Genomic DNA, 12,197 nt, shown 5'->3' with positions numbered 1-12,197 from the left:
ATTCTTCCCTTGTTCTGTCGTTACCTCTCTTTCTCCAATTGTTCCACGCCTTATCTCTCTCTTTTTTGGCTATCATACACCTTCTATTAAACCACTCCTTTTTCCTGTTTTCTTTCCCTCTTACTCTTGGTACAAATTTTTCCACTCCCAAATTATAGAGATCTAGAAAGATATCCCACTTCCTCTGTATCTCTCTTGTTTCTCTGAATTTTCTCCAATCTGCATTTTCAAAAAAGTTTCTCAATCCTGTAAAATTTGCTTTGCCAAAGTTGTATCTTCCCTGTCTATGAAGCTCGTCTCTTGGCTCGACGTTTCTTATTAACATCTGGAACTCAATGACCACGTGATCACTTTTTCCCAAAGGACAGAGATATTCCAATGATTCTATTACATCGGGTTCTTTGGTGAACAGTAAATCTAACCTTGCTGGTGTGTCCTCACCTCGAAACCGTGTCTCTTCTTTGACCAACTGCGTCATCACATTATTCATTATTATATTTAATAACATAGTGCCCCACGAATCCTCGCCGCCTCCCGAGTACCATTCCTCCCAGTTCACCTCTTTACAATTAAAGTCACCCACCAAAATTATATTATTGCTTTTCTCAATTATTTTTTGCAAGTAGCTAGCCATATCTGACAACATCTCATGGTATTCGTCATCCTTCCATGCTCTCGTCTTTGGGGGAACATACACTACCGCCATATCTCTCTTAACATTCTCTCCAGTTTCAAATTTCATATATATCACTTCAGCCCTGCCTTCTCCCATTTCCACAGTATCTACATTTATGTTGTTCTTCACTGCTATCATCACTCCTCCTCCCTTTTTTTTTTTTTCTGTCTTTTCTCCACAGTTTGTATTTACCATCTCCCAAATGAACATCAATATCTTCTCTTAATTTGGTCTCTACAAAGCACATGACATCAGGTTCATGTTCTCTCAAGAAATCATTAATTTCGATCCTTGTCGATATGAAACCATCAACATTAGTATATATCACCTTCAAATTATTTTTGACATTATTAATACCCTCTTCTCTCCTACTCTCTGTCCGTACCACTTCCTCAACTTCTGATCTTTCACAACCATCCCCCCTAGTTTCCTTCACTTCTATTTCCTTAAATACCATTTCCTTACTTTCATATCCAATACTCTCCAAAAAAAAGTATTACGTTCTTCCTCTGTCGTCTTATCATTTTTTTCCTTTACTTCTTCCTTTAATGATTTTAAAACTTCTCTTTCTTCTTCATTCAGATCTTTTCTTATTATAATATTTTCCATCCCCGCCTCTTTACTTAATTTCCAGGTCACTTTAAGTATCTCATTTATTACACTTTCTGATGTAAACTTGACTCTCATTGGTCTTGTTTCCCCTTTCTTATAAGGTCCTATCCTCCTTACTTCCTCAATTTCTTTTACCCACTTGTCTCCTTCGGGGTCAATCTTGCCTAATATTCCTCTCACCATGTTCGTGTTTCTCTCGAGTCTTGCGAACCTAACCTTTTCTTCCTCTTCCCTGTTTCCAAATACTACCACACATCTGTTCCTTTCTACAGTTTCTCTCACTATTTTCTCTTTTTTCTTCAGTATTTTCACTACATTTTCTTCCATTTCTTTCTTGTTCATTTCCCTTTCTTCCTGGATGATCTCTCTTAAGCTGACCACTTCTTTCTGTTCTTCTTCTACGTGTGCCCACTTTGCCTTATGTTCTTCTAATACATTACTCACCTTCTCCGTTTTATTAGTACTCTCTTCAAGTTTCCTCCTCAGTTCAACATTTTCCCTCTTCAAATTCCTAATCTCTTCATTGGCTGTTTCGTTGGACTGGATTAGACTCTGTATGGTGGTTTCCGTATTTCCTGACACATTTTTTATCACTAGATTCTCTACTTTTTTTTCGAGTTCACTAATCCTCATAATTAATGTTTTCACCAGGTCCATGACATTAGTATTAGCATCAAATCCTTGAAATTCCATTCCCTCATTGTTTACATTTTCGGCCATGTTTAATGTAAAGTACCTAAACAGCAGGGTTGACAAGGTCGCGGTTTTCCCGCCAAATTGGGCTCGTTTTGAAGCTCTTCCGCGGGCAGATTTTACCGGTCGCGGGTTGCGGTTGTTTGGGCTGGTTTGAAAACTGTCGCGGTTGTTTGGGCTAGTATGGAGTTAAACCACATCACGACAATATACTGAGAGAGAGAGAGAGAGAGAGAGTTTAAACATATGGCGGAGAGAGACCCCCTAATACTCCCACAGGGACCAGTGGATGCAGCCAGTGCGGTGACTCCGGAGAGAGTTTTGTTTTATCCTAATTATCGTTGCCAGGAAGCACTGCTGCAGTAGAGAGGATTTTCTCTCAGTATAATTTAGTGAAAAGTAAATGAAGAAACAGACAGCAACATGAAACAGTTGAAAACACTCTTCATGTTAGAGCAATATGCGGACTTAAAATCTGTTGTAATGATTTCACAAACAAAATTATGTTAGCAAATTTCACATATGACGTACACAGCAACGAAACACAGTGTATGATGATCATATAGATTTTTGAATAATATAAGTGTGATGGAAAGTTGACTCAGAGGGAGAGAAAATACCTTCACTTGCATGTTGTATTACCTAGTGTAATGATAAGTATATTTCAACAGAATCATTGTTGTTTTATGGGCAATAGTGTTTTTATGGGAAATAGGGAAAGTTTAAGTGAATCAAGTGATCATTTCAGGCATTAATAGGGACCTATATATGAATTATTAATATAAAACACTAATTTCGCATAAATAGAGGATTTTTAAAATAATTATTGGTGTTGGGCTACTTTTGGGCTGGTTTTCAGTTGGGTTTCCGCGGGCAGAGCAGGGTGCGACTTGGCAACCCTGCTAAACAGCTGTTACCGAATAAGCCACAAACATTCATGTATACTATTGCCAACAAATCTTTACATTTTTGGTAGTCTACTAACTTTCATTATTTTAAATTTAAAGAAAGACCCTAGGAGACAGGACAGACAAAATTCCTGAAACTACTCAAGGTTAGGAGCGATGCCTGGGACGTCCTCTCTCTCCGGCTGTTCGTGTGTGTGTGTGTGTGTGTGTGTGTGTGTGTGTGTGTGCCCATACTTCCAATTTAAAATATCAGTAAAATGACTTTAGATGTAGACTTGGTGTAGTTATGTATGTACTAGAAGTCCTCATTTTATATTATGTCTTGAGAAGCATTCCAAAATATCACAACAACTGGATTTATTAAATGGGGAACCTGATAAGTGAGATTGTAAGTAGCAGTGGAGTATGCATAGGCAATCTTTTTTTTAAACTATGGACTTAATTGCAAGCAGTAAAATAAAACAAGGCAAAACATAATGGGGACCTACCTATGCACATGTGGATGTTTAGTGGCTCAGTTCCATACTACAGGTACAATACATGCTTCCCTTATTATAGATTCAGGGATGTTTTCCTTAAAATCACAAGTTTTTTCATAGTGTTGGCACTAAATAGTACAATGGGTCGAACCTGGCAAATCAGCTACACAGATTGCAGTGGAACTCTAATAAGCAAGTTTTCTTTGATTTATTGAGGATATATGAGCAAAAAAATTGAGTAATAATGAGCATATTCTTTATCAGCTTGCGTATTAGTTCATGTCCATATTGTAAGTACAGTACGTAAATGTTTGCTTGTGCCCATACTATATGTGCATAAATGTTTGCCTGTGTCCATACTGTAAGCACATAAGTGTTTGCTTGTATCCATATTGTTTGTAGGTAAATGTTCACTTGTGTTCATACTGTATGTACATTAATGTTTGCTTATGTCCATATTGTATGTACATAAAATGTTTGCTTGTGTACATACTGTGGGCATTAGGCAAAATTGAATGAGTTTAGTTAAGTAATCTAAGCAATGTATACTTCAGGTCAGTAGTTCCTTCTTGGTACTGTCCTCACTGAAAACTGGTAGGTAAATAATATCTTCTGTAGTTCACCAGCAGAGTCTCTAATTAGGTGATTAAGAAATTAGACTTTTAGAGTTTCATTTCACACATTTGGAATCCTAGAAATGACTACTGTACAAGGTATGTCCTAAATGAAGCTGACCTTTTTAAATAGTGCACCAACTGGCAGGTGTAGCATTATCGCAACAGGAGTGGTGTGTAGGGGCTTTAGTTGAACGCAAGCCGCATCGTGCCACGTCACATAGTCATTGAGGTACATGCGCTTGAATGAGCATGTGTTTAGTGCACGTAACGAATTTTCTTCTATCTCTTCAGTCGTCTGAAATCGGCAACCTTTCAGGGTGGATTTCATCTCAAAAAAAGAAAAAGAAAAAAAGAAGAAGAAGAAAAAAAAAAGTCTGCTGGGGCCAAATCTGGACAGTAGAGTGGCGTGGGGATGATACTCATCTCATGCTTCGCCACAAAGTCACTGATAAGGAGTGACGTGTGAGCAGCTGCATTGTCATGGTGCAGCATCCAGGTTTTAATTGCCTACACAGGCTTCTTACTTTGCACTGCCTATCTTAAATGCTTCAGGACATCCAAGTAAAACTCTTTGTTGCCTGTGTGACCACATGGAACAAACTTATGATTAATGATGCCCTTCCAATAAAAAAGATGATCAACTTCACCTTCATAGTTTTTTTATTTTTTTTATTTTTTATTTATTTATTTTTTTTTATGTGTCCGACTCTGGGCATAGGCTACACAGCCTGCTCCCAAGGCCCAGTAGTCCTCCTACGTACCATACACCTCTAGTTGAACCGCTCTGTCTGACATGCTTTTATTGGTTGCAGTGATGATGTTTCAGCCCACTGGGATGACTGTCTTTTGTTTCGACGTCATAGCCATACACCCGTGTTCCATCACCCGTAATAACATTTTTCAGAAGGTTTTCATCAACATTCGAACAATCATATAGCTGCTGACTGAATGTGACACGATTCTCTTTTTGCTCATATATCAGCAGACACAGTACAGATCTTGTGGCAACACGATGCTTCTTTAGTTTTTCGTTTTTTCAGTTTAAATTGTGTGGCATGAACTTTTGCAAATGTCTGCTTCTTCAGAAACTTTACGGCCAGCCAGGCAACAGTTTTCACGGATCACAGCTCACACTCTCTCAGTGTGATCATCGTCTTTTGATGTGAAAGACTGTCCAGATTTGGGATCATCTTTGCTGGATGTTTTTTCCGATTTGAATCAATGGAACCACTTGTGATGTTGCATACGGGTCAACCAATCCCATCCATAAGCCTGTTGCATCATTTAAAAAGTCTCCGTGAAAGTTTTTCCAAGTTTTAAACAGAATTACACTTAGACATGTTGCTCCTTAATATCCTTCATTGTTCATCTTGCAGCAAATTGCCAAGCATGTGTACCTCTATGACTAAGTGACATGGTGTGATGCAGCTAGTGTTAGACTAAAACTCAAAGTCACCACTTCAAAGCACTCCTGTCATGATCGTGCTGCACCAGCTACTTGGTACACAATTTAAAAAGTTCAGCTTCTTTTTGGACAGACCTCGTATCTACCAGTAAGGCCTGTATTATTGAAACCAAAACCATGACAGTGTGGACTAGCCCTGAACATCATAAGTTCTTTTCCTAAGCATGTGATGATGAAAAAACAATTCTGATCATTCTGAATCATTGCTGACCACACTTGGTAATGTGAGATGCAGGATGATCACATCTAATGGTTACAGATACTCCATAAATGGCCATTAGATATTGTTGTCAAGCTCACATTTTTATGCTCAGAGTTTTAATAATATGAACATAAGTGCCTAACCCCCTCAGCATGAAGGGTCTCTTCTGATATGAGTAATGTCTTCTGATTAGGGGGGTGGGGGGGAAGTGAATATATGGCATTAACAATATTGATGGATGCTTTCTAACCACTTCAGCACCAGAACACCTCTCCCAAGTTTAATAAAATTACCATAGCTAGCAATACATTTTTTGAAATGATTAAATAAATTCATCTTTCATTGAGTTCACATCAATATATGCAAGAAGAATTTATAATAATACACAGCATGCTTTAAAGGATACTAACCTTCTTTGCTAGAAAATAAGTTCCTGTGAACTTCGAATATCTTCAGCCACCACTTGATAACCTACTGAATTGCTTATTCATGATATCCTTGTATTGTTTGTAAAGGCTAAAACATGCATCCATTCATTGGCCTTTTTCGCCTGATGATGGCTCTCCATGCTGCTTGACCTTTGGCAGCCACCATATTCAGTCCCTTATCCCCAAGGTCACACTGAGTAACCTTTCCCCAGGTCTTTTAATGTCTGCGTCTCACAGCTGTACCCTCGAAGTTCACATCTCTCCCCTTCCACACCCAATTGTCATTCTTCATCCTTTCAACATGCCCAGGCCTTTTCAGTCTAGCCCTCCTGATTACAATACCAATACATTCTAGTCCCATCCTTCCTCTCAGCACTTCAGTCACAATCCTAGCCCTCGCAGGCCCTGCATTCAAGGATGCACTACACATCCATCTAACCATTTTCATTTCTGTCCATTTGAGGCTGTGTATATCCTCTTCCTTTACTGCCCAGGTCTCACCACCATACAGCATTACGCTCTCAATATAGGCCACATACAAAGATCCCTTTGATAGAGGTAGAGATGTCTCAGTGTTAGGAGAGGCAACAGCTCCCTGCACTTCCTCCAACCTTCTCCTTACCCTAGCCACAGAGCTACCTCCAGACCCACCTCCAGCACATATGTCCCCCAAACAGCAAAACTTCTCCACAAACTCAAGAGACTCTCCAGCAAGATCAATCCTTTCACACTTGTCAGTCTTTGCAGTCTCTCCCCGACACACCACACACACAAAATTAGTATTATCTTGCAGCCTACCCCTAATTCCACTACATCTCTTATTCACCCACTTTTCACAAACACTGCACAAAATGGAGTTACTTCTCACACCTTCATGGCAAAGTGCTCATGGCCACACTTCCTCTGCTGTGATAGTACCACCACCTGCCTTAGGTATCATCACTTTTGTTTTATCCACATTTTGTTTTATCCATATTTATTCTCATTCTCTTTGTGTCCCATTCTGGCTGTCCACTTCCTAATTCTTTCAGGTGCCTCCCATTTATTCGCTGCATTTAACACTAAGTCATCAGCATACATCTCCCATGAGACATCATTTTTGAAGCCATGTGAGAGAGCTTCAGACACTATGATAAACAATAAGGGGATCAAGACTGACTCCTGATACACACTTACATTCACGGAAAACTCATTACTAATCTCCATTCACTCTTATCTGGGTTTGAGCACCCACTTGCATAGCATAACCACTCTACCCAGCCACTCCTCGATCCCAAGCTTTCTTGTTGCCCACTTCCTCACCTCCCTAGGGGCTCTCGTCAAAGGCCTTCTCCAAATCAGCAACAAGAAAGCTTCCTTTTCTTTCCTATATATTTTTCCTGATGCTGTTGGACAATGAATATGGGATCATTTAAACTTAGAGTGTTGTTAATCATTCCCATAGTTTTTGTGCTGGTGGGATATGCTTAGCTAGACTTATATCTTAAGATGTAATAACCGTTTCAGTAGTGACTGTTATTATTTCTTTGGCTATTATTATTATTATTATTATTTTTTTTTTTCTAGGTCCATGTGATTTTATTCTGCTTACGAGTTTTCTTATGTTAAAGGAGTTGGTGAAGGATGCATATACCCCTTTAGATTCTAAGTTTTATTCTTGCTTTAATTTTTTTCTTTTATAAAGACTCCAAAATGCTTGCATGTTTCAGCCTTGATCATGTAATGTGGCTTTCCATGCAGCTTCATCTCTGGCAGTCTCCCAGTTCAGTCCCTTATCGCTGAGTTCATGTTCTATGACCTCGTACCAGGTCTTTTTCAGTGTGCCTTACACAACCCTACCCCAAACATTCACACTTCTCACTTTCTGCACCCAACTGTCATCTCCCATCCCCTCAGTATGTCCAGACCATTGCAGTCTACCAAGAATAAAATGAAAAGCATGTCTTTGGGTTGAAGGAGTTATAATCCCTTTGTACATGTATGCTTCTTTAGGTCCCACCTCTGCTTTTTCCCCTTCAGGCACAGCCATGCCTTTCCAGTATATTCTGTAAAGATGAATGTTCCATGTCAAGTCACCTAAGGCGCGGCATCCGCCATCTTTAACGTTTGGGTCAGTCAGCTAATCAGCTGACTGACCCAAACATTAAAGATGGCGGATGCTGCCTGGTCCAGCATTGATTGAAGTTTATTTGATGAAGTTTGTATGCTCAAGTGTCAACAAAACTCACATTTAACAGATTAATAATCATTCTTATATACGTGATGATGATGGGAGGCATTATACTTCCTCTTAACTCTGAGATAGGTGCTTCGTCACTGACCAGTTCATACCGGTTTTACAAACGAATCTATAAACTATTTTCAGTACCCAAAGAATCTTTAATGTTTCATTACTTAACACAATGAATTTGGTGAAGTTTAACTATCATAAGAGAGAAAAAAAAGTCCACAGTTGGAGCACTTGTAGTATGGAGCTCAAGTGGTCGCCATCTTCTTTGTTTACTGACAGGGGAGCGCGCCGACTGCCAGGGGAATTTGCCCGGGCATTTCAAACCTTGCCATGCTGCCTCACCATAGGTGCATGGTTCATTTTTTTTTGGTTCTGGCACCTTGCCGTGTCATAGAGAACCGTGGCATGGAAGTCCGTGCCATAGGCGACTTGACTGTATATCAGAGTTGAAGGCATTCAAAACCTACACTAGCATCAACTACTTCAGGTGTTTGACTTGCATAGTTTACTCACTGTTTTCACTACAGACAAAGATTGAAATAGCTTGAAATTTAGGGCCAAAGACTGCTGTCATTGTCAGTTTCATCTGTAATGCAACATGGTGACATGATGGAAAAGTATCAGTATGCTTGAAAGGATTAGTTTGCATCCTACAAAACTTTGCTGAGGTTTTACACTACCAGTACAACTTTTCCATACTTAAATTGTAAATGATGTATCATTGAATGTTCATTTGTTTGATGCACATGTATCCATTTGCAGTCTCTGTGCTTGGCAGTTAGTAAGATCTGGGATCCATTAGTGAAAATGCTATTAGTTATGGTGATTCATTTATTTTTGTGGTAATTTGGTCTGGTTCAGTTCCTGCAGCTGCATTTATCATTGGAGTTCAAAGAAGATTCATTCCACCAATGAGCAAGTAAGCTAGTAAGTGCTAAAGCTGGTCAGGTTCCAGCTCTGGAAAGAGGAGAGGGGAGATCTGCCCATCTATCTTTAGCCAGATGCCTTAATCATGTAAGGGGTGACCACAAACAAATCACCTCCACATCATGAAGAGGGGAGATACTGTAGTATATGAAAATAATGACTCATAAAAAGTCTGGAATTTGCCTCAGTCACTTTTATACATTAGGCTAGTTATAAAAAATTTTGTTCCAGAAATATCATCAGGTCCCAATTTTAGCAGCCACAAAGCAGTGAAATCTCCCTATTTCAATTCACTCCAGGTTTTGTAAATGTCTGTGAGTAGCAAGAGTTGAGCTTAAATGTAGGCAAGAGTAAACACATAATTACTGATAGAAAAGTGACATGTCTTTTGTATTGGTGAGTGGAGAGGGACAATTGGTTGAAGAGTTTATATATTTTCATGCAGTTACAGAAAGAGAATTTGGTTTATAAAGTGTAGGTTTTAGCATGTCTAGGAAGAAAAATGGGATTGTGTTGTAAAGGCCTTGATATGACACTAATTGAGCATGGAGGCTGCAGGAGAACTGCATGAAAGTGCATTAGTGCCCACATCAGTGTGTGGATGTGAGACTTTGGTATGGCATGTGTTTGAGAAGTCAGGAGTGAGAGTGGTGGAAATGGGAATATGTGGGTTTTGAGTATGTTTGTTAGGCTAGAGGTATTTAACCTCCAAATGCAGGGCTATTTTTAATGCAGTTGTCACCTCACTGCGGGCAATTTCCCAGGAATTGCCTGTTTTCAGACCTGAATATCTCAGAAAGTATAGATTTTAGGGAAACAAATGTAAGACCATATGACTCACCAACTCTTCCTCTTGCAAATGAAAATAAAGTATCCCCAGGTCTGTTGGTCATTGCTTTGATGAGTAATGATGTGAGGAAGAGAACTAATTTTCTGTGCAAGAGCAGGACTTGTTCGTGCCTCTCAGTGTGATAACTTTTCCACTACTAGGTAAACTAGACACCGTTGCATCCAAGGCATGCCTTATGGCACTATCACTGAGCCCTTTTCCAGTATCCTTGGAAAGAGGCTTGGGAGGGAGGGATGATGCAGTTGGCTATAGGCGGCATGGATGGAATCAGACAAATAAGAACCTGAAGACATCATTGTCCACCTGGCAAAGGCACAGGACAGGCTGACTGTCGCCTGTGTGCTGTGGAGGGACTCCCTCCTTACCCTTTGGTGCCAAGATGAAATGGCGGCCAGCTCAAATGGTAGTGGGAAGACATTTGCGTGTGTAGCCATTACCTGGTGACCATGTAGCATCCCGATTGTGACGTGTATAGATGTTACCCAGTGAATATGGATTAAACATGGAATAAGAAAGTCTGCTGATGGAATAATAGAAGTGTGCTGAGATGGTATAGTCGTATGGAGAGAATAAATGTCTATGAATTGTATGATGAAAAGGGCACAAGTAAGTAAGTTTGAAGGTGGAATGTGTGAGGAAGCTTAGTAAAGTGAAGGAGCTAAAAAAAATGATAAAAGATTAAAATACAACAATAGAAGGGAATGCACTTGACAATGGTTGCATCCCATTTGTAACATACTGCAGATATATATGAAGTCCATCTAAATACTGTATGGTAAATTAGTGTGTAAGGAAACAAGTTACTAAAAGTTTATGAGGGCAGGGGACTGAGTTTGTTTGGTGTAAAAGGTAAAGGTGGGGCAGAGTCCATGAAATGCTGAACCATAGTCCTTATCTCTGTAACTTAAAGCACAGGGCCTCTGGCTGGTTATCACCCAATATTCTGGAGTAGAAAGTTGCTGCATCATCCAAGTTACCACAGTTACCTCCCCAAGGTACTTATTCTTTCAACCAACCCACAAAGGTTGAATGGATGCCTGAATCATGTGATGACAACTTCTTGTACCAGGATTTGAACCCTAGCATTAATGGGCCAGCAGCTTTTTCAGTCAACAATGCCAACCCCTCAGCAACTGCAGTATTGATGGATTATGTTTTTATCTTTATAACTGATAGATTGACTGTGACAGGGAATGTAAAATGCATCTAAAGAAAAGAAAAAAATGTACAGATGGTTAGATCTGTGAGGTAACACCAGGATTTCAGGGGCTTGCATGGTGAATGGATGAGTGTCAGTGCTATTCCACTGGGTATGCTATTGATAGTTCTCTGTATATCATACTTCTCTTTTCTTGCTTTTTGGACCCAACCTCACCCTATCATTAGGTGTGAAAAAGAAGTCATGATGATGATGATGATATGGATGTTTTTTTTACTTGTGTAGTGGTGAGGTTTTGAAGGCTTGAGTGTTGAGTGAATGATGAAGTGGCCTATTTTACAGGGCATTTTGTTGATAGTGTTTTCATTTTTATGATTTTTCCATTTTCATGACTCCTACACACTTTCTTGGTGATGGTGGGGTATTGTGGTTGGCTGATGATGATGATGATGATGATGATGATTATACTTCATTCTGAGCTTGATCTCTTTCTTCTCCTCAACCAGCTTGAAGGGTCTCAGGGAAAGGCCATCAGATCTTCACAGGCATTCTTTAAGAAATTCCAAGACAGCCGAGAAACTGTGAAGAAGCAAGAGAGCTCAGGGAAGAAGAAAAAGAAGAAGGATGACAACAAAGGCCAGTTCATATCAAAGCTACTGTTGTAGTGCATTGTAATGTATAAAATAACGTATTTTTGTTGTTATCGTCTTTGTCTCATTATCCTATTGCCCTGTGTTCCTTTCATATCTCATTTACCATTAGAATCATCATGCTTTAGAATGGCAGTGTCATATGTTGATTAATGTATGCTTGTATATTTGAATTATCTTTATTAACTGCTTTCCCCTGAGGAGTTAATTTTAGTTTTATGCTTGCTGTCACTAGACAGTTTATTTAGCTCCAGATAGACTCTTTGTACAAGTGGGGTTAGCTGCTCTCCTCTGATAATAA

The 12,197-nt window shown here is 39.5% G+C and overlaps 1 protein-coding gene across 1 annotated transcript in view; it reads left to right on the top strand.

Moving 5' to 3' along the window:
- LOC145404918 (U3 small nucleolar ribonucleoprotein MPP10-like) overlaps positions 1-11,911 on the top strand; it is a 422,647-nt gene extending 410,736 nt beyond the window's left edge. The window contains exon 10 of the mRNA XM_080276425.1: positions 11,753-11,911. Within this exon, the coding sequence (XP_080132551.1) occupies positions 11,753-11,911 (159 nt within the window). The remainder of the gene's footprint in view (positions 1-11,752) is intronic.
- Positions 11,912-12,197: the final 286 nt, after the last annotated feature.

Source organism: Coenobita brevimanus, chromosome 65, assembly GCF_032717465.1.
Source record: "Coenobita brevimanus isolate Jiangsu-jjx chromosome 65, ASM3271746v2, whole genome shotgun sequence".
Lineage (NCBI taxonomy): Eukaryota > Metazoa > Arthropoda > Malacostraca > Decapoda > Coenobitidae > Coenobita > Coenobita brevimanus.
The sequence above is the reverse complement of the archived record's forward strand: the minus strand, read 5'-3'. Positions and strand labels throughout refer to the sequence as shown.